This window comes from Lactuca sativa, chromosome 2 (assembly GCF_002870075.4).
Source record: "Lactuca sativa cultivar Salinas chromosome 2, Lsat_Salinas_v11, whole genome shotgun sequence".
In the NCBI taxonomy this organism is placed as follows: Eukaryota; Viridiplantae; Streptophyta; class Magnoliopsida; order Asterales; family Asteraceae; genus Lactuca; species Lactuca sativa.
In genome coordinates this window covers 4,009,616-4,031,314 of record NC_056624.2, presented here as the reverse complement: position 1 = coordinate 4,031,314, position 21,699 = coordinate 4,009,616, and the positions used below count along the sequence as shown (strand labels likewise).

General features: G+C 32.1%; 1 protein-coding gene and 2 pseudogenes across 1 annotated transcript; 2 read left to right on the top strand and 1 right to left on the bottom strand.

The window, feature by feature from the left end:
• Positions 1 to 1,181: 1,181 nt before the first annotated feature.
• On the bottom strand, positions 1,182 to 2,114 carry LOC111898998 (homoserine kinase-like; annotated as a pseudogene).
• A 523-nt stretch (positions 2,115 to 2,637) lies between these two features.
• Positions 2,638 to 9,997, top strand: LOC111898992 (MLO-like protein 9). The gene is made up of 16 exons (XM_023894869.3): positions 2,638 to 2,917; positions 3,636 to 3,742; positions 3,830 to 3,887; positions 3,974 to 4,197; positions 5,263 to 5,379; positions 5,568 to 5,628; positions 5,727 to 5,815; positions 6,140 to 6,214; positions 7,107 to 7,195; positions 7,359 to 7,408; positions 7,705 to 7,745; positions 8,078 to 8,251; positions 8,869 to 8,904; positions 8,990 to 9,057; positions 9,150 to 9,210; positions 9,542 to 9,997. The coding sequence occupies exons 1-16, from the start codon at positions 2,896 to 2,898 to the stop codon at positions 9,773 to 9,775; spliced, it is 1,506 nt and encodes a 501-aa protein (XP_023750637.1). The 5' UTR covers positions 2,638 to 2,895; the 3' UTR covers positions 9,776 to 9,997.
• A 184-nt stretch (positions 9,998 to 10,181) lies between these two features.
• Positions 10,182 to 21,493, top strand: LOC111898999 (uncharacterized; annotated as a pseudogene).
• Positions 21,494 to 21,699: the final 206 nt, after the last annotated feature.

The window sequence follows — 21,699 nt, the reverse complement described above, 5'->3', positions numbered from 1 at the left end:
TTAGATTATTCTATTCAAACTAATTATTGTACATCTATCGTATGCTATGAGAATTACTAAGAGAATAAGTTGTTTAGCAATGCGAATACATTCAACCTTACAAGAATATCGTCATTTTCATGCATTCTCGTTAATTTTTTTTGTTCTCACACATCGTTTTTCACTCATTTTCATTCTGACATAATACGACCCAATAAAACATTCTGACAGAAATGATAATAATAATAATAATAATAATAATAATAATAATAATAATAATAATAATAATAATAAGTGTATAATAACCTTATAAACGATTTAATTAGTGAGAATGTATGTTAATGACAATAGTTATGTAAGATTGAACGTATTTATATTATCAAACAACATATTTTTTTTATCATTCTCATAGCATACGATATATGTACAATAATTAGTTAGAATACTTGAACCTAACTCTCTCTCTCTCTCTCTTTCTCTCTCTCTCTCTCTCTCTCTCTCTCTCTCTCTCTTTCTATATATATATATATATATATATATATATATATATATATATATATATATATATATATATATATATATAGTTCACATTACTAAGTTTGAATAACTTTTTGTTTGATTTAAGTAAAAACTGTTTTTTTGCTTCTTGAAATTCCAGAATTGTTCATTTGATTTAAAACTTGTATTCTGGAGTTCTTTTTTCCCCAACTTCGTAATTTCAGTCCGGAATCCGAAATATTGGTGTGGACTTCTGGAATGCCAGTTTGAAATGTACTTCTCTGCTAGAAAAAATGTTTATTTTCTCTGTCTAGAATGCACCTTCCGGACTTGGTGATTTTTTTTACCAAAAACATATTTTTGGTTATTTTCTTCAAATACACATTACATTATTAATAGATTACCTAATTTTTCTTGATTTATCTTGAACCAAAGTAGTCTGTTAAATCAGTCCTATAAATTATTTTATTTTCGTGCTTTGTAAGGTAATAAACCATGGAGTGGTCTGTCTTTTTAGTACCTTTAGCATATATTAGACAATTTCCAACGCCACTTAGACATTTTTCCGTTTAAAATTCAAAATCATACATTGACCATTTCGTGGGCAAACTTATCCTATTGACCTACAATCATCTAAGAAATTAAAAAAAAAAAAAAAAAAAACCCTTTCAACATTCAATAGTAGCTTTCCTGTTTCCCTTGTATTACTTAAAAAAACGAGCCATAGCCAAAGCTTTCAAATTCCCTTCCACCATGAAAGCTTCCACCATATTCTCCCCAATCTCCCTCCTTTTTCCCTCATCATCTATAACCGAAACCGTAGTTGGCCCTGCTCCACTGATCGTACACCCATAAGCCCCTGTCTTAAATGCAACCTTCTCTACAACATCCATTCCCAAAATCAATGGCACCCTCCTCGGCTCTACTATCTTATTAAAAGACAACGCCTTTCCAAACCCCTTTCAGATCTCCCTACAAAATTGTTGCCACCAACGCACCCACTTGACTACTGGTCCATTCATGGTGCAACATTGTTATCTCTTTCGGTAACCACGCCCTCGTCTTCTTCGTTGGCGCTTCAAATTATGGATTCACCAAGACAAAGTAGAGGTTTTTGTCGACCTAACTGCAACATAATCAACAGTAAAGGATTGTAGTTCCAAACGAGAATGAACCAACCGTGATTGCCGGCACGTTATAGGCGTGGTATCCGGATACTTTAACTTTCGGTTCCAGCCCTACGAGGACTAAATACAATGTAGGTAACTTTCCACAAAAAACTCATTAACAACGGTTACCGCAATGACGACGCTAGCAACGTTGGAACTGAGGGGTAAATCCTTTTCTAGAGATAGAGAGAGGCCAACGGATCAGATGTTAGAGCATCTTCATGAGGATATGGCAACAATACCAATACAATCACATATAAGGTTTTTGTTGAGTTTATTAGCAGAGTTATCGGTTCCAATGATTTTGGTGATTGAGACCTCGCTAGAACTTGGGGGGCCGATTTGGAGGGTGACATAGTCTACGATTTTGACTTTTAAATGAATTTTGAGAAATGAACAAATAGTCAAAATGTGATTTTGACTTTTAAATGGAAAAATGCTCAAGTGGCTTATGAAATTGGCTAATATAGGTTAGATGGACTAAAAATACAAGTCACTTTAGAGTTTATTCCCTTATAAAACAGAAAAATAAGTTATAGGACTGATCCCACAATGTCAAAATACATGGTTGGGCCAATGTGTCATTTCCCATAAAAAAACAACAATAATTGCAAAAAAAGAAAAAAAAAAAAAACTATTAATGACTAAATGTATACAAACTGAGAACTTAACCTAAATAGATGATCTGATCGTAATTGGAGTAACCGATTAGAGAAATTAGTTATCCTCCTACTTTTATTTCTACAAATTCTTCTACCCAATTAAATAATGACATGTGTCATATTAATTTAATAAAATATCATTAAATAAGCATTAAATGATACACATGTCACTATTCAATTGGGTTGGAGGATTTGTAGGAAGAAATAATAAAAAAATATTTAATTTCTCAACGGATTATAATGATCAAATATAAAATTAGTTTTGTGTTTTTTACTTCTTTTTATTATTTTTTTTATGCAAATGAAATCACTCAAAATAACCCAAAATGCACAAATACAAAACTTGCCGACTCACAGTGAAGGAGAAAAACCACCTGCATTTTCACGACATCAAAGAGAAGCATATGCATATGCTTTACATAATACATACATAGCCATGGACGCATGCAAGATACCTGCAGATTTACAGGTCTTCTTTAAGATTGAAGTCCGTTCGAATCTCTACTATCCAAGCCAATGGAGATTGGAGATTTCAAGGGTCGAGCGCGAAATACCTTAATATATTAGCAAATATCTACTCCGAAATAATGTTCGCACAAGTGATGAAAGGTATGAATCGTCTTCATCACTAAATAACTTCATAATTTCGTGCACTTTTTTAGTTTTATTTGGTGAAAAGCCCCTTGTTTGGTTGTTGAAGGCAACCAAAACCACCACAGAGTTGGAGGTCGGAAGTTTATTTCCCGAATGCCCTAAAATTGTGCTTTAAAAATCCGATTTTTTTATTTATATTTTTGGAAACATTGCTTTCTCTTTAGTAATGAATTTCATTTGGGGCTTGAATCAGGATGAAAACGAGCTTGAAATTGGACCTAATTAATCTTCCCAACGAATCCACACGTGTTTAGACTTTTATTGGTGTCTAAATTTTTGCCAAATGTCTTCCAAAAGAAATGGTTAGAAATTGGAATGATGATTTTTAAGATGATATAACGTTACGAAGTTTTATGCTGGATTATGTTTTTGTAAGTATAAATCGTGTGGCCATGGTTTGAAACCACATAACTAAATTCCCTATTAACACTCTCGTTAATCCGTTCTTCTTCAATCATAACAAAAAAAATCCTATCTCACGTTTCCATTTCCAATCTGATTTTTTTTCCTTTCTAAACAAAATCGAATCAATGGGAATTCTTTCAATCATCAATTGCGATTAAATCGTCTGCAATTCATACTAGAAAACACCAAGAAACAATCAAGAACAGATTAGAAGGAGATGATCTTGAAGCAATAACGTCGATCAGAAATAACGCATAAAAAATGGCAGGTGAACGAGGGTTCGATCAAACGGCAACGTGGTCCATTGCCGTTGTTTGTGCAATCATTGTCATAGTTTCAATTGGGTTGGAGCATGTTCTTCATAGCGTACATCATGTAATTATCCTAATTCTCATCATGAAATCACATAAACACGATTTGATTTTGTTGCGCCTTTCTCATCTACGATTTTCTGTTTTTTAGCTTTTTAAAAAACGAAAAAAAGCAGGGTTGTTGGAAGCACTTGACAAGATTAAAAATGGTACCTTTTTCTTTTAATATTGTTTTTTATTCTAAAATTAAAGGTATATAGTTTAATTTGATGACGTATTTGCGATTTGCATGCAGAGCTTATGGTACTTGGGTTTATTTCGTTGCTTCTGGTGTTTTGCCAGAACTATATTGCATCGATTTGTATTTCAAAGAAGCTTACGAAGGATTTCTTGCCATGCAAGAAAGAAGATTATGCTAAAGAAGATGGAGAAGGTGGTTATGATGAGGAAGCTAAGAGGAGATTATTGTGGTATGAACAAAGAAGGTTGGGAGGAGGTGCTCCCGTAGAATGCAAAGAGGTAACACTTTGGTTAATTACCAATTGGCCCTCATTTAAATTATTTCTCCATCCGCTTTCCCAAAAATTCATTTATTTAAGTATTTCATAATGTATAATTTTATGATTATTTACGTATACTTGTACATACGTATTAATTTACATGGAACCGTTTTTATTTTTATTATTTTTACAAAAACTTTAAGAATCTATATATAATTATACTAGGTATGAGACCCGTGTAATACATAGTTTTTTTTTTTTTTTAAAGTTAGTATATTTTGTTAAGCATTACATGTTTAATAATTTATAAAACCGAATTTGGAAAAAAATATCAATATTAACTTTGAATTAACCAATTTTTGCAATGTTTCTGCAAATTATCATGAATTCAAAAGGGATTGACGGAAAATTATGTTTTTCAATTAGGAAAGTTGATTTGAATTTAATACATTAATTGACAAATCATGTGAAAATTTATGGAGACATTTAAGTTTCCTTATTTTCTTTATTATATTTTTAGATTAGATTTTTTTATAATTTAATAAAAAGCCAAAAAAAATCACATTTTGTCAACTGGCTTTAAATGAAATTGAAAAAATTAAAAAATGATATGTGGCATATTGAATTAGGTAATGATACGTAGCAAAAAACTTTCATTTATTAGGTAGGATGTACATATTAATTTTTATTTTTTATTTTTGTAGTTCATAGATGTATTTTTTTTATTTGGACTCTAGCTAAACACAACCATTATTTGTTAAGTCGCTTTCAATTTCTATATCATATATTTATGAATCTCTATCAAATCACCTTTCTTTAAGTATCTCATAAATTTATAATTCTTATATGTTGACGTTGTAAACAAAATCTATATTACTTTTATTTAAATATGTCTTGAATTTATCAAAGCTATAATCTCCATGTTTTTAAATGTGTTTTTTTAGAATAAAAAAATATGTACAACTGAAATGATGTTTTTTGGAAGCTAAAGACAATTAACAGTTATTATTTTAACTTTTTCATATTCTAACAATTATAATGATTCATATACAAAATTTTAATCCAATTGCATTATTGTGACTAGGGATATGAGGAGATTATATCAGTTGCTGGATTGCATCAATTGCATATCTTTATATTCTTCTTGGCCGTGTTTCATGTAATTTATAGTGCCTTCACAATGATTTTTGGAAGAGCAAAGGTTAGAATCTTAATTTTATTCTTACATATTATAATATTATTTTTTTTATTAAAATGTTACATTAGACACCATTGACGTATTTGCAAAAGCCTTAAAATGCACATTCAACCTTAAAAAACTCATTTAGTTATTTTTAAAAAATGTTGCTCACTTAAATAAAAGTTAATGTTTTTTTTTAAATAATGCAGACACGTAAGTGGAAGTTATGGGAAAAGGAGATTTTGGAGGAACTTGTACCCCATGACGCAGGTACTATTAATATTATCATCATGTATTTGCTATGAATTTAGTTGATTTTTGAATAACAATGATGAATGACTAAATTGACCCTATATGCTCATGTGCAGATCCATCAAAGTATAAGCTTACCAAGGAATTATCTTTTGTGAAACATCACACTGGTTCTTTTACCAGTACTCCGGCAATGTTTTATCTTGTAAGGGAGTTATAATAAAGTGAAATAGTTTTATAATCACTAATCGTTTTTTAAATTTATATATAAAAAAATAACATACACAAAGTATTTTAGTGAGTGATTTTTGACAATTTCAATGGTTAATTTGTAAGAAAACTATGGGTATGATAGTTATGAGCACTCACAATTGCATACTTTAGTGTTCCTTTTTCTGTATTTTAGAAAATATTATGATGATTAGAAAATTCAATTACTCATTAAATCTCTCTCTCTCTCTCTCTCTCTCTCTCTCTCTCTTATTTTTTTTATAATTATTTATTATTATTATTATTATTTTAATTCCAGGTTTGCTTCTTTCGGCAATTTTTTACATCAGTTCGTAGATCAGATTACTTGGCCATGCGCCATGCTTTTTTCTCTGTGAGTTTTACAAACCTAAACAATTAATGTCATTTTTTTTATATATATCGTGGTTCACATTTATAACTATTTTAGTTTTGATTTATTTTTCTAAGACACCCTTTATAGTTGCAAAAAAAAATGTAAAAGAAAATAGTATTTGTGTAAGTTTAAAATATTTTTGTCAAAGATTTACGTGAATGCTATTTTATTTTTTATTTTTCTGCAACTGCAAAATTCTTATAGAAGTTATATAATAAAGTATAATCATAATATTTTTTTATTACTTTGTGTATTATTCATTTAAGAGTTATGAATATTGTCACCATCATCGCAATTGCTAAAATCCCACAAAAGTTTTGTGCTTGAAAAACTTGAACATATTTTCTCAATCTTCGGATGTTAGAATAAGCTTACACTAATGTGGCTTTAGGACTATTTTGGTAATATATTTAAATTAGAGGTATATTTACGTTGTATGCCCTGAACTATGTCATGATGACAGAAACAGTCCTCAAACTAACGTGAGACGTTACTTGGCGATCATGGTTTTATGGAGAAAAGAAAACTAACCACCCTCCATATTTCTGAAGAACATCTCACTTTAGTTGGAGGACCAGTTGTGCATTCACTATATAATTCAGGGTGTATAAAGTAAATATACCTCTAACTCAAATTTCATTACAAAAATGGTCCTAAGATTTCATTAGTGTAGGTTTAATTTGACATTTGCAACTAAAATGGTTCTTTAACCTAATACCAAATACATTGATTATAATGTTTTAAGCTTTACAAATATAATATTTAGTTAGGGTTTCTATACGTAATTTTTGTTTTTATAAATGTATTAAGATGTAATGCAATAATTACAAACATGTTTACTGATTTTTTTTTTGTTCCAATTTTGATATAGGTTCATTTGTCTCCTGGGAGTCACTTCAACTTTCAAAAATATATAAAGAGGTCGTTAGAAGACGACTTTAAAGTAATTGTAGGAATCAGGTAAATATTTATCTGAAATATCTTAGTATTTGCTATTATTGCATTTTTGAAAGATATAATATAATGATAATTTTATAACGAAAATAATATGCAATAATTAAAAAGCTGTAACATTCTTATTTTTATTTATTATCTATCTGACCATTTTTTATGATGCTTCCAGCCCGATATTATGGGCTACTGCAGTGCTTTTCCTTTTTGCAAATGTTGATGGTGAGATTTCCACTTTTTTTATATATATTTAAAGGATAAATAAATTTTTAATCAATGTATTTGGTTTGATGTATTAGCCATGTACTATATTTCCAAAAATATAAAAAAATGTCATAGTTGCATTACCATGATACTTTTAACTTGTATTTATTTTCATTTAGACTTGTTAACTACAATGCTTTTTTATACATTTTTTTTAAAGTACAATAATTATAACGTTCACACCAAATACATTGATTAAAAAAAGTTATTCACTAATTAATTTTATATACTCACTATGTTGGAAACATTTGCAGGAGCTCGTGCTATGACTTATCTCTCTTTGTTTCCTGTAATTGTAAGCATCCATCTCCTATATTCTTTCATTCATATTCTTATTTGACATAAATTAATTGTACCCAAAATAAATGCAACAATTTTTTTTGAATTTTTTAAGTTAAACAAGACCTTTAATATGTTGGGTAATGCTCGACTATAATAAAGTAGTAGCAACATTAGTTTTGCCCATAACATATGTCTACGTCAAAGCCTCGAAGGAATTGGAATATCTGACAACATGGAATGGAATTCAATTATCAAAATTGAAAATTGTCATAAAATGTTACTTTTTTTTTTCAATATGTATATAATTAAGGGTATTTTAGTCTTTTAACAAAAAAAATGTTAAAGATTCTGTTAGCGGTTGGAACAAAGCTTCAAGCAATTGTAACACAAATGGCGGTTGAAATTCAAGAACGACAATCGGTGACACAGGGGATACCCGTTGTGGAGCTCTCTGACAGACACTTTTGGTTTAGTCAACCTAGACTTATTCTATACCTTATTCAACTCACCCTCTTTCAGGTACATAATCTTTCATCTCCTTTTAATAACAACCTACTTTCATTTTATTTTACAACATTATACTTTCAAAAATCTACCTAATCATACCAATTTCCGCTCCTATAATCGGGTAGATTTTTAAGACTATATCGCCTTAATAAGAAAAAAGATTTAATTAAGTACCATGTTGTAATAGAAAGAAATGAAAGTAAGATGCTACAACATATAAACAAAGAATACAATATCGTACTTTCATTTCTTCGTATTACGGTATTATACTTTGAAAAATCTACCGAAATTATACCCAAATACAAGTACGATACTATAATTGAGTAGATTTATGAGAGAATAATGCCTTAATAAAAAATGTTGCACTAGAAAGAACTGAAAGCAGGATGCTATAATAAAAAAATAAATGGAAATACGTTGCTATTTCTTGCATTTAGCCTTTTGCTTAAATGAAAAAGACAAAAGTATGCTAAAATGAGATTGTTTCCTTAGTTTTGTTGCAAAAAAAACCAACATGAAAGTTCAATATATTGCTCACTCTTGCATACTTTATTGTTATTATTTTTAAATAAAACCATGGTTAATAAATGCAAATAAGTGATTTATTTGTTTTTTCTATTTATTTGCAGAATTCATTTGAGCTAACACATTTCTTTTGGATATGGGTAATTATTATTAATCATTCCAACATTTGTTCATTAAGTTTCATTTTTTTAATACTACTTGAGATGTCCTTTTTATCTGTTGCAGTATGAATTTGGCCTTGATAGTTGCTTTTACGAAAATCCTTTTCTTCAATATGGTAGAGTCGTTATAGGGTAAGTTTGAAACCCATTTCTTAATTTGTTTCTTCAAATTAGATTATTAATTATTATAAAATTGTGTTGATATTTCACGTTTATTTTGACAGAGTTCTCGTGCAAGGCTTATGCAGTTACAGCATACTTCCACTCTATGCCCTTGTTACTCAGGTACTTGTTATATTCCATATGATATAAGTTTGAGGTTTAATCATAGACTTATTATTCCATATGATAGAATATCATCATACTTTCATTTATTTTTTTATTATAGCATCTAACTTTCATTTCTTTCTATTACAACATTCTACCTTCGTTTTTTCTTATCAAAAAAAATCTATTCAGTTATAACATTCTACTAAAAAAATATTTCATCAAGACTTTGTACTTTCAAAAATCTCCCAAATTATAGCAATAGAAATTAGATGAAATTGATATAATAAGGTAGATTTTTCTTTGATTTACGCATTTAAACAAAATATGTTTATTATGACAAATTCAGATGGGTTCAACAATGAAGAGGTCTATTTTCGATGATCACACATCGAAACATCTAATGAATTGGCATGAGCATATTAAAAAGAAGGACAAAGGACACGGGAAATCAAAGAGTACAAGCGAACCACCAATAGATGCTCAAGTCAAAGTCAAACCAAGTGACATAGGAAAGTCAACAACTCCAAGACAATCTGCCAACATTGTTGCAAGTGTTGACATACCCGATGATAAAACCTAATAATTGTTACAAAAATGTTGCTAATTTATTTGTTTTACAAACACACAAAATGTGGCTTTTGAATTATGAAGGAGTTATATACACAGGTTGTTTCAAGTCTTGTATTTCGCTTATGTAGTATAGTTACATGTTATTAAGTAAAATTAATATTGTAGTGACTCTTATATTGTATAATAAAAGTGTATATCGTTTGAATTCGTCGTTTTGTAATATAAAATGTGTCTAGCCTTCTATTTTGCTCGTGGATATTTATGGGGTTATTTAGTTTCTATTGTTTTAGGTGACAATCGTTGGTGTTGATGGTCAAATATGTAATTTATATCCCAAGGCACAAATCGCCACATCACCTTTATCTATTAATTTTTTTTTTTTTTTTCTGAGTTCAGTACCTTGGGCTAGAGGACAAAGACAAAAGAGATAATTGGGTCTTATAGAAAAGGAGAGAGTAAGATGCAAAGTTGGCCCCTATCGTTTCCAACCTAAAATGACGAAAATACCCCCATATATGTATGGTAGTAACGGGCAAAAGTAGATGGAAGTTAAGTTGAAGGACCTAAAACACACATAAAGAAAAATTGCATTTTTGTCCGGTCATTTCTGCAATTTTTTCTTAAAATGACGAAAAATTGCTTGTTGCTTAAAAAATTGGACTGAACCTGCGAGTTTTTGTAAACAACAGGAACCATTTGTGCAATTTTTTCTTAAATCAAGTATTACACAATTGCTCCACCATCGGCGACGAGTCCAACACCGTTTACGTCCGCACCTTACGCATGCTGCTCTGATTTCAGTAATTGTTTGAAAAAGAAACACGTCACCGGTGCAATAACTGATCTCCATAATCGGATTTCCCAAATTTCCAATTCTATTCCAAACATAGCTTACTACAAAAAGGCGTTCTCAAATGTTCTCTTTCACCGATTGATGGTAGCAATACCATATCAAGATCAGCTAAAACGAGTTCTTACACATCAGAAATTCTCCACTGTGCTTATGCCATCATTAAGTCAGCCTAAAGCTGGCAAATATAAAAGCCAAGACGAAAGGGGAATTGGTGACAATGCACTCTAACTGTATGATAAAATGCTTCAACAGCAGAACTGCATCCCTACTGAAAAATCTCTTATTTGTATGCTCTTTGTGATGCTAGATAACAAAATTGGCCAAGATAAGTTCCTTCATGCACTCGATGTTTTTGCAAGAAAAAGGGTATTTTGCCCTGTGTAAAATCCTTCAATTTGATGTTGAAAACCCATTGTAAGGGAGACTCGCGCATTGATTTCAAAGATGGAAATCGAAAACAATGTAGTGTTGGGAGGTCACTTGTATAGAAAAAAGAGTGGAATTGATATAGTGGTGAAACAGATTATTTGAGGAAATGTATGAGTTGTCAGTGATTCCAGGGTGTTTGGGGTTGTTTTTAAAATAACTTTTGGTTTTTAACTTTTTCAAAAAATAAAAGAAATAAAAAAAAAAAAAAAAAAAAAAGCCGAAAGTTGTTTGGATAGTTCAAAATATCTTTTGGAAATGACTTTTGGTAAGATGAAAATAAGGAGCTTCTAAAAGTCACAAAAATATGAGTTTTTGTGATTTTTTGTTGTTTTACCTATAAAAGTTAAATAAAAAGTTTTTTTTGCCAATCCAAACACATTTTAAAGACCTTTTTTTTTGCAAAAAGCCATTTTACAAAAAGTCCCTCTACAAGAAGGACTTTGGATGCTCAAAAGTAATCCCAAACACCCTCAAAGTTATGGGGTAGGAAGAATAACAAAAATGCATCTAATAAATAGAAACAGAATATTAAGCACCACTCAAAACATGATTAGTTTCTTAACTACGACGTCTAGTTATTTTAAGCTTACTTAGTTTAAGGACCTTTATGCAAAATTTTGTAAAATAGGTTTGACACAGGGACCATAACTGCAACAAATGAATCTTGTGGACTGTACCTGCATGATTTCGGAAAGCATAAGAAAATATATAAGCAAATGGGTGGTTAGGAAACCAAGTGGTGAGCACATGTTAGATCTCGATCTCTTAACTTTTTAATATGTAGTATATGAGAAATAAAAACAAAAGTTGATATAAAAAATTTACTTGAAAGGCGTGAGCATTCCACCAAACCCACACGACCTCCCAAACTTTTGATTATAAAACCCTGTCAGTAGTCAATACCTTTTCTTCTTTACCCTCTTTTAGACTTTGAATCCTTTTGTTTGCGAAGAACATTGCAAGACTAAAACTAAAAGCCAGGTATTGTTTTTGTTTATTAATATTGTGTATTACTTTACAAGCAATCCATAAATTTGGTATGAACACAGAATAAACTTTGTTTTAATTTCAATCTGATTTTTTAGTTTAAAAAACACTAAGCTAATATCAACTATATCTGGTTGTAATTCTTTGCAATTAGCCTCAACTTCCATATATTTCAATTCTGTTTCTATTCCAATATAAAATCTTACTTTTATTTTTCTCTATTATAAAATTGTATTTTCAATTTTCATTTCCCATATTAATGCATTGTAATTTAATTTAATTTTTTTGTATTAATGCATTGTACTCTGCAAAATCTATCCCATTATAGCATTATGTTTTAAATTTTTTTATTTTTTATTTTGTTAGACAATACTTTGCAAAATATGTCCAACTACAACTATGAAAATGTTGTATCTGGATAACATTGTTGGTAGATTCAGACATGGTAATTGTCATTAACATGGGTCTTTTTTCATTTCAACCTAGATGATGAGAGAGATGTTAAATGCAAATAATGACTATGCAAAACTTTGTTTGTCATTGTGGACTTAGCTTATCACAACTTCATACTTTCATATTTTGTTTATCTTTACATTTATAAATAAACAAGTACACATTTAAAGATTCATCTTCTTTTAATCATTCAAACTTCATATGGCTTTGGATTTTTCTTTTTTAAACAGAATAAATAATCCGTAAAAAGTTGACCATATTGGATGCCATTTTGTTGATTTCTATTACCATCATTTTGTATAACATTATCAAAGCTTTAGGTCTAGATTATGAGATAACACTTTCTACAAGTTAAACTAACATTATTCGTCTATGGGCCAGAGTTAATACAACCATATACTCAGTGAAATGAATTTAGGATGCATGTAATTGCTCGATTATAGATTTCCATCGAATTCCCTTTGTTAACCTTGTTGGTTACTATACAATGTATGCAGGTGCTACCACAAGTGAGATTTGCCAGCAATGGAGGTTGCTATTGAAATAGTGAGAGGAGTTGTTCAAGTTCTCATGGTTCCGGTTAAAAAACAACTGGATTACCTAATTTCCTACAAAAAGTATGTGAAGGATATGCATGCCAAATTGAAGGATCTGGATGCTGCAAGAGTCGGTGTGGAATCCCAGAAGAAGCAAAACAGAGAAAGACGTCTTGAGGTTCCTGCCCAAGTCGACCCTTGGTTGATAGAAGTAGAAAAGATGAACGAAAAGGTGGAAGACTTTCCAAGTGAAGTCCTTGGTTGTCTTGATCTCAAGAGTAGGCACAAGCTCGGAAGGAAATCCTTCAAGATATTTAAGGAGATCGAAAGTGTTTTGGGACGATGCCCTGCTATCCAAGGTACTGAACTACAAATTCCAGTAGGGAGAATTGATTCCACCATTGCATGCACATCTACACCATCAAGTGATCGAAATGACTTCCGCTCAAGAGAGAAGACTTTTACGGAAACACTAGAATCACTTGGACCCAACCACAGTTCCCACATGGTAGCCTTATGTGGTATGGGTGGAGTGGGAAAGACTACAATGATGAGGAAGCTGAAAGAGGTTGTGATAGCAAAGAAAATGTTTAATCATTATGTTGAGGCGGTTATAGGGGAAAAGACGGACCCCATTGCTATTCAGCAAGCTGTTGCAGAGTACCTTGGTATAAATCTAACCGAAACCACTAAGCCAGCAAGAACTGAGCAGCTGTGTAAATGGTTCACAAACAATTCAGATGGAGGAAAGAAGAAGTTCCTGGTAATCCTGGATGATGTATGGCAGTCCGTTGATATGGAGGATATTGGTTTAAGTCGTTTGCCAAATCAAGGTGTCGACTTCAAGGTTTTGATTACATCACGAGACAAAGCCGTTTGCACTGAGATGGGAGTTAAAGCTGATTCAGTTATCAAGATGAGTGTCCTAGAGGAAGCTGAAGCACAAAGCTTATTCTGCCAACTTTGGGAACCTTCTGATGATGTCGATCCTGAGCTCCATAAGATCGGAGAAGAAATTGTAAAGAAGTGTTGTGGTCTACCCATTGCCATTAAAACCATGGCCTGCACTCTTAGAAGTAAAAGCAAGGATACATGGAAGAATGCACTTTCTCGTTTACAGCACCATGACATTAACACAGTTGCGCCAGCTGTCTTTAAAACCAGTTATGACAATCTTCAAGACGAGGTGACTGGAGCTACTTTTTTGCTCTGTGGTTTGTTTCCGGAGGATTTCAATATTCCTAGCGAGAACCTACTGAGGTATGGTTGGGGATTAAAGTTATTCAAGGGACTGGATACTATAAGAGAAGCAAGATACCAGCTGAACGCCTGCATTGAGCGGCTCATTCATACAAATTTATTGATTGAATGTGATGTTGTTGGATGCGTCAAGATGCACGATCTGGTGCGTTCTTTTGTTTTGGATATGTTTTCTAATTCAATCAAGCATGCTTCGATTATCAACCATGGTAGCAGTAAGCCAGGATGGCCTGAAACTGAAAATGACATGAGCGCCTCTTGCAAAAGAATCTCCTTAACATGCAAGGGTATGATTGAGTTTCCTAGTGACCTCAACTTTCCAAACCTCTCAATTCTGAAGCTTATGCATGGAGATAAGTTGCTGAGGTTTCCTCGAAACTTTTACGAAAAAATGGTAAATCTTCAGGTTATATCATTTGATCATATGATGTATCCTATGCTTTCCTCATCACTTGAATGCTGCACCAACCTTCGAATGCTTTGTGTCCATGAATGCTCATTGGCATTTGATTTTTATTCTATTGGAAACCTGTTGAATCTGGAGGTGCTCAGCTTTGCTAAATCTGGCATTAAATCGCTACCTTCCACAATCAGAAATTTGAAGAAGCTAAGGATATTGGATGTGACAGGTTGTGATGGTCTTTGTATAGATAATTCTATCTTCAAAAAACTGGTCAAGATTGAAGAGCTTTATGCATGCCGTTTTGATCATTATCGAGGGACCATTAGCTTTACAGGTGATAACTGCAATGAAGTGATAGAACGCTGGAAAAACATTTCTGCATTGGAATTTGACTTCTGTGAAAACAATTCTCAGTGGAAGAATTTATCATTTGAGAATCTTGAACAATTCAAGATCTCAGTGGGAGGTTGTTTAAAAGGAGAAGATGATTTCATAAAGAGAAAGCTCATTCAAAAACACGTTGACGTTGTTAATCAAGAAAGGTGAAGTATCGGGATCTAGAATTAACAGGTTGTTTGAGAAAACGGAGGTGCTTTGTCTAAGTGTGGAAGATATGAATGATCTTGAAGATGTTGGGGTGAAGTCCTCACTTCGTCCTCAGTCCTCTTCATTCCACAATTTAAGAATCCTTATTGTTTCAGAATGTGCAGAGTTGAAATACCTGTTCACACTCAGTGTTGCAAAAGTTCTTTCAAATCTTGAGCATCTTGAGGTTTTTGATTGCCTTGTTATGAAAGAACTCATACATACCGAAGATAGAGGAGAAGAGACAATTACATTCCCCAAGTTGAAGGTTCTATCATTGAGTGAGCTACTAGAGCTATTGGGTTTATGTCAGAATGTCAACATAATTGCGCTACCACAAATCGTGAAGTTGAGAATTGGAGGCATTCCAAATATCACAAGCATTTTTTCCAAGAATAAGCCGGCAACATCTTGCTTGTTAAAGGAAGAGGTAAATATGTTTTATGTTAATACAGTTCAAACAATCTTTTCGATCAAAAGTTTCAAAAAAATGTTGCTTTCACACTGTTTTTTATGTGTAATAACTGGTGAACTATATACAAAAAGTTATATATAACTTCATTTTTTTGTCAGGTTTTCATTCCTCAGCTGGAGCATCTGTGCATTTGGGGTATGGAGAATCTGAAGGAGATATGGCCTTGTGACTTTAGGAGTGGTGAGGAAGTTAAGTTGAGCAAGATTGAAGTGATGGACTGTGAAAATCTTGTGAATATATTTCCTTGCAATCCCAGCCCATTGCTGCGTCATCTTGAAGAACTTCAAGTCAGGGATTGTGGATCCATTGAAGTGTTATTCAACATCGACATGGATTGTGTTGGTGAGACTGGAGAAGGAGGCAGCAGCAGCTTGAGACGAATTGAAATAGTTGGATTAGGGCAGCTAAGGGAGGTGTGCAGGATAAAAGGTGCAAATCACCCCTGTCTCCCTATCCGTGCGTTTCAAGCTCTTGAAAGCATAAGTATTTATAGTTGTAAGAGATTTAGAAATGTGTTCTCACCTACCACCACCAATTTTGATCTTGGGGCACTTACGTACCTACATGAATATATACGGTTCGGGGGAAATTGAGAGAAAATACGGATTGGTGGAAAGTAGCCAAGGACGAGAGGTATGGTTTAATGAATTTTAGTTTCTATTTAACTAACTACAAAATAAATTACCAACTCCATCTCTTCTCTGAAATTAAAGATTTCACATTTTCTTCAATAGATACCAAAATTTTCTTTGATGGGTAGGAACCAGTTGCAGCTTTTCATAATTTATTATTCAAACAACCTTTAAAAAGTGCTTTGACTCTCTTTCTGTGATATTTTTGACCCTTCCATGTCATAATTTTGTCACAATCAAATAACAAAATGTTCACCATTTTAAGGACAAATCGGAATGTTGTTAAGTTGTTGACTATATCCGTCGTTTCCAAATATTCCTTACAATAATACTTAAAATAAAAATGATCCTTCTCAAATCTAAATGTTTAAGAAAAAGAATTGTGAATGGATGTTCAGTTACAAATTGTGGAGGTATTTCCACTTTAGCTTAACTATTAAAGTTACTAGTTAAATTTCTTGTTATGATACCTATGCAGAATACTCTCTTCCCAACCTGTCTCTTACATTCATTTCATCACCTCCGTAAGCTTGAGTTGGAGAAATATCAAGGAGTGGAGGTGATATTTGAGATCAAAAGTACTCCAACAAGTCAGGATAATCAACAGCGAATATTTCCCTACCTTGAGAATTTGAATATAAGCTCTTTGGAGAGGGTCAGTCGCGTATGGAAGTTTAATTGGAACGAGCTATTAATTCTTCATAGAAAACTGTCAGAATCTCCATTCCATAACCTCACAACCATACAAATTGAAGATTGCAAAAGCATTAAGTACTTGTTTTCACCTCTCATGGCAAAACTTCTTTCCAACCTAAAGAAAGTCAAGATACACAAGTGTTATGGTATGGAAGAAGTGGTTTCAAACAGAGACGATGATGAAGAAGAAAAAAAACTAACATCTACATCTACCCACACAACAAGCACCACTCTCTTCCCTCTTCTTGATTCTCTCATTTTATATGGCCTGCATAATCTCAAGTGTATTGGTGGTGGTGGTGGTGCCAAGGCTGGGAACAATGAAATATCTTTCAACAGTACCACTACAACTACCTACTTTCTTGGTCAAGATAAGGTATGTTTTCCACATATTCAGCTACCTATTTAATTTCCCTATAAAAATCCTTTTTTTCTTTGGAATATTCTTCTAGTACTAAGCATATACTAGAAAAATTCAACAAACCGCCTAGAAGATAATGAAAAAGTTAGGGCATGTAATTGAGTCATCGGCTGCTATACAAAGCCAACGATGAGATTAGAAGGCATAAAAAATATCATTCATTTGAACACACAAGAGAATGAAATTTGTATAGCTTGTACTTGGATTTCGAGTTATTCATGTATGTGTATATCAGTATATGGATTTTCAACAATGTTAAACTCAGATTTCTATTAAGTAACACAAAATGTCAATAAATTTCTTCAAATTAATTTATGGCTAATATTAGTTTTGTTCTAATTTATGCATGATGTTCAACTACTAATGATATACATTCTTCTCCTATTATATGTCTTATACAAGAACATCTCCTCATTAACCAAAGTATTACAAAATCATTGGCCAGGTTGTTTCTCATTTCAAGTAGAAAATATAAGCTTCTTGTTCTAAACATACGCTCTCTTAACCTGGTTAATCTTGCATTCCAAAATTTTAGCCCCATATTAAAATTGTCTTTTTGTTTCAACCTCCTGTTCTAAACATATGATTTCTTAACATCATTAATTTTGTGTTTCACCTTCCTGGGCTACATTGTTTTTGAACCAGTTTCGTGATGTTGAGCATTGAGACAATTCCTTACAAAGAACCAAATGTTGAGTTAAATTACTTTCATAAAGCAGTGTATGTGTGGGTAACAAAAAACTAAGCTTTGTTAATAATCTAACATAATTTTACATTAACTTTTTGTTATTTACTGTAGTTTTCTCAAGGGAATGGTGTTTCTTGGAGCTTATGCCAATACTCTAGAGAGATAACTATATATGATTGTCATGCACTGTCAAGTGTGATTCCATGGTATGCAGCAGGACAAATGCAAAATCTTGAAATGCTAAAAATAGAGTATTGCCATGGGATGAAGGAGATGTTTGAAACTCAAGGGATCAACAAAAGTTTTATTAGGATGAAACCTAAAGATATTGAAAATCGATGGTTGTGATCTTTTGGAACATATATTCACATTTTCCACACTTGAAAGCCTTGTACAACTTGAAGAGTTAAATATTGAGAAATGCAAGGCATTGAAAGTGATTGTGGTGAAGGAAGAAAATGATGGAGAGCAAACAACAAAGGCATCTTCTTCTAAGGTTGTGGTCTTTCCTCGTCTAAAATCCATTGTACTATTTAAACTACCAGAGGTGGTGGGTTTCTTTTTAGGGACAAATCATGAGTTCCAGTGGCCTTCATTGGATGATCTTGTGATAAAGGACTGCCCACAAATGAAGGTGTTCACAGCTGGTGGGTCCACAGCTCCATAGCTCAAGTATGTGCAAACAAGCTTAGGCAAACATCTTCGTGGACATTGGTTTAACTCTCATGTGACAACCACTACTATTGGGCAGCGTCATAAGGAGGTATAATTGTATATATATATATATATATATATATATATATATATATATATATATATATATATAGTCAAGATCAAATAAGAAGGAAATTTTTGGTAGGAAGGTAAGAAGTTTTTTTTCTACATATTTTTTTCGCGAACAAACAAAATGAATCATTAGATGATTCATTTGTAAGATGATTCACAAGAAAAAATTCTCAAAAAAAACATGTCGATGATTCATTTATACAATGATTTTGTTGTTATTCACTAAAATTGTCATAAAAGTAAATTCATTCTTAATTTACTTAAAAATGAATCATAAATATGTTTTTTTGGGAATTTTTTCTTGTGAATCATCTTACAAATGAATCATCTAGTGATTCATTTATTTTGTTCGTAAAAAAATTATATAGAAAAAAAACTTCTTACCTTCCTACCAAAAAAAAATTATTACCGGATCTATATATATATATATATATATATATATATATATATATATATATATATATATATATATATATATATATATTTCACATGCATATATTATATGATTAATAAGAAAATCATGATGCCAAAGCATTTTTAAACACATTACAATTAATATTATATAATCCATTTGTCCATATCTAACTAAAGCAGTTACCCAAGTTAAACCTGTTTTAGTTACCAACATTAATTAATCTCTTAATTATTAATCATTACTTTTCCAAATGTTTTTGTTGAACATTTGCCTTATTATATTCCCTCTTTTCTGGCCTTGCAGAGTACAAGCTTCTCCTTCTCTGCTGCTACTTCAGAAGAGATCAACATTTGGTCTTTTCATAATCTGATTGAATTACATATGGAATTTGATAGATCTATTGAAAAGATTATTCCAGCCAATGAGTTGGTACGATTGCAAAAGTTGGAAAAGATTCAGGTAAAGGAATGTAATTTGGTAGAGGAGGTATTTGAAGTTTTGGAAGGGACAAGCAGTGGTTTTGATGAATCACAAATAACTCTTGTCAAACTTCCAAACTTAACACAAGTGAAGTTGGTGGGGCTACATTGTCTTAGTCATATATGGAAAAGCAATCCGAGTACAGTATTTGAGTTTCCAAACCTAACAAGAGTCTCTATTGAGATATGTTATAGTTTAGAACATGTTTTTAGTAGTGCCATGGTTGGTAGCCTAAAGCAACTCAAGGAGCTACAAATAATTAATTGTGATAACATGGAGGTGGTATTTGTTCAGGACGGAAATTTCGTTGTAGAAGAAGAGGAGGAATCTGATGGAAAAATGAATGAGATTGTGTTACCTCGTCGTCCAAAGTCCTTAGAACTTTATGCACGTAATCGATGGACATTATTTGAGTTTCCAAACCTAACAAGAGTCTGTATTGAGAGATGTGGTAGGTTAGAATATGTTTTTAGTAGTTCCATGACTGGTAGCCTAAAGCAACTTCAGGAGCTAAGCATATCTAAATGCCACAAGATGGAGGAGGTAATCGTTAAGGACACAGATACTGTTGTAGAAGAAGAGGAGGAATCTGATGGCAAAACGAATGACATTGTGTTTCCTCGTCTCAAGTCCTTAAAACTTTCTAAACTTCGATGTCTCAAGGGGTTTTTCTTAGGGAAGGAGGATTTTTCATTCCCATTATTGGATACTTTGACGATCCAGAAATGCCCTAAAATAACGACTTTCACCACGGGAAATTCTGCTGCTCCAGATCTAAAAGGAATCGAAACAGGTTTTGGCTGGTTTTATGTGGAGGAAGACATCAACTCCTTTATAAAGATGAAACAACAAGTAGGTATTCTTAAAGTGCATTTGAAAAGACATCCTGTATGATTTTTGTTATATATTTTCATCAAAAGCCCCGACTATTTTCTCTGTATTTTCACCTTTATATCTATTACGTGTTTTATGCAGCATTATAAAAAATGTTACTAATGGCAAGTTATTATCAAAGGTAGATTCTATTTTCACATAGTCCTTGATGCCTAAAACCTTTATTCTTTTGCATTAATGGCGCCTTCTATTCATGTTTTTCAGATCATGGTGAGGTCGACTCTTGCATTGAATTACAATTGAGATCTCTGTGAACTAAATCATAATCAAGAGGATAAGTTATGATAATTTCAACCATTTGATATCTGACTTTGAAAAAGACGTTACTTATGTTCATCTTTTAGTTCTAGTTAGTACTCAATTCTTTGTTGGTGTAAATAAGAAGGGTAGTTTGGTCATTATGTTTTCTTTGATTGATCAGGACAAAGCCATGTTGTCTGTAGTTTGCAAGAGCTGAGGATTATTTGTTATTTTCTCCTTTTTTCTTGGCTAGTTCTCTTTTATAAGCTAGGATTAGGTGTCATTTTTAGCGTGTGTAATTTCTATTATATCCAGCAGAAAATAAGATGTGAAAGTTGGCTCATCTTCTTGCCTCTTTTATTTTTATGTTCTCCTTCCTGTAGATCACGCAGCAAAGTGCTGCTTTACTTTGTTATTATAATATATCTTCTTTTTGTAGTGGGTTTGTTCACAGAGGGCTGGTTCCAACATTCTTTCCCTCCGTTTTAGTTCTAGTTTCTTATGCATTAATATTAATGGCGCCTTGAGGGTTACGCCTCAGTCGATTTTCTAAACCATGGTTGCATGGTTGCTTTTTTCTCTGTGAGTTTTAGAAGCCTAAAGAATTAATGTCATTTATATATATATATATATATATATATATATATATATATATATATATATATATATATATATATATATCTTCATTAACATTTATAACT

Coding starts and splice junctions, on each gene's coding strand:
- LOC111898992 (XM_023894869.3), top strand. CDS start 2,896: ATGTTCGCACAAGTGATGAAAG. Junction 2,918..3,635: donor GTTCGCACAAGTGATGAAAG/GTATGAATCGTC, acceptor AAAAAATGGCAG/GTGAACGAGGGTTCGATCAA. Junction 7,409..7,704: donor CCTTTTTGCAAATGTTGATG/GTGAGATTTCCA, acceptor AAACATTTGCAG/GAGCTCGTGCTATGACTTAT.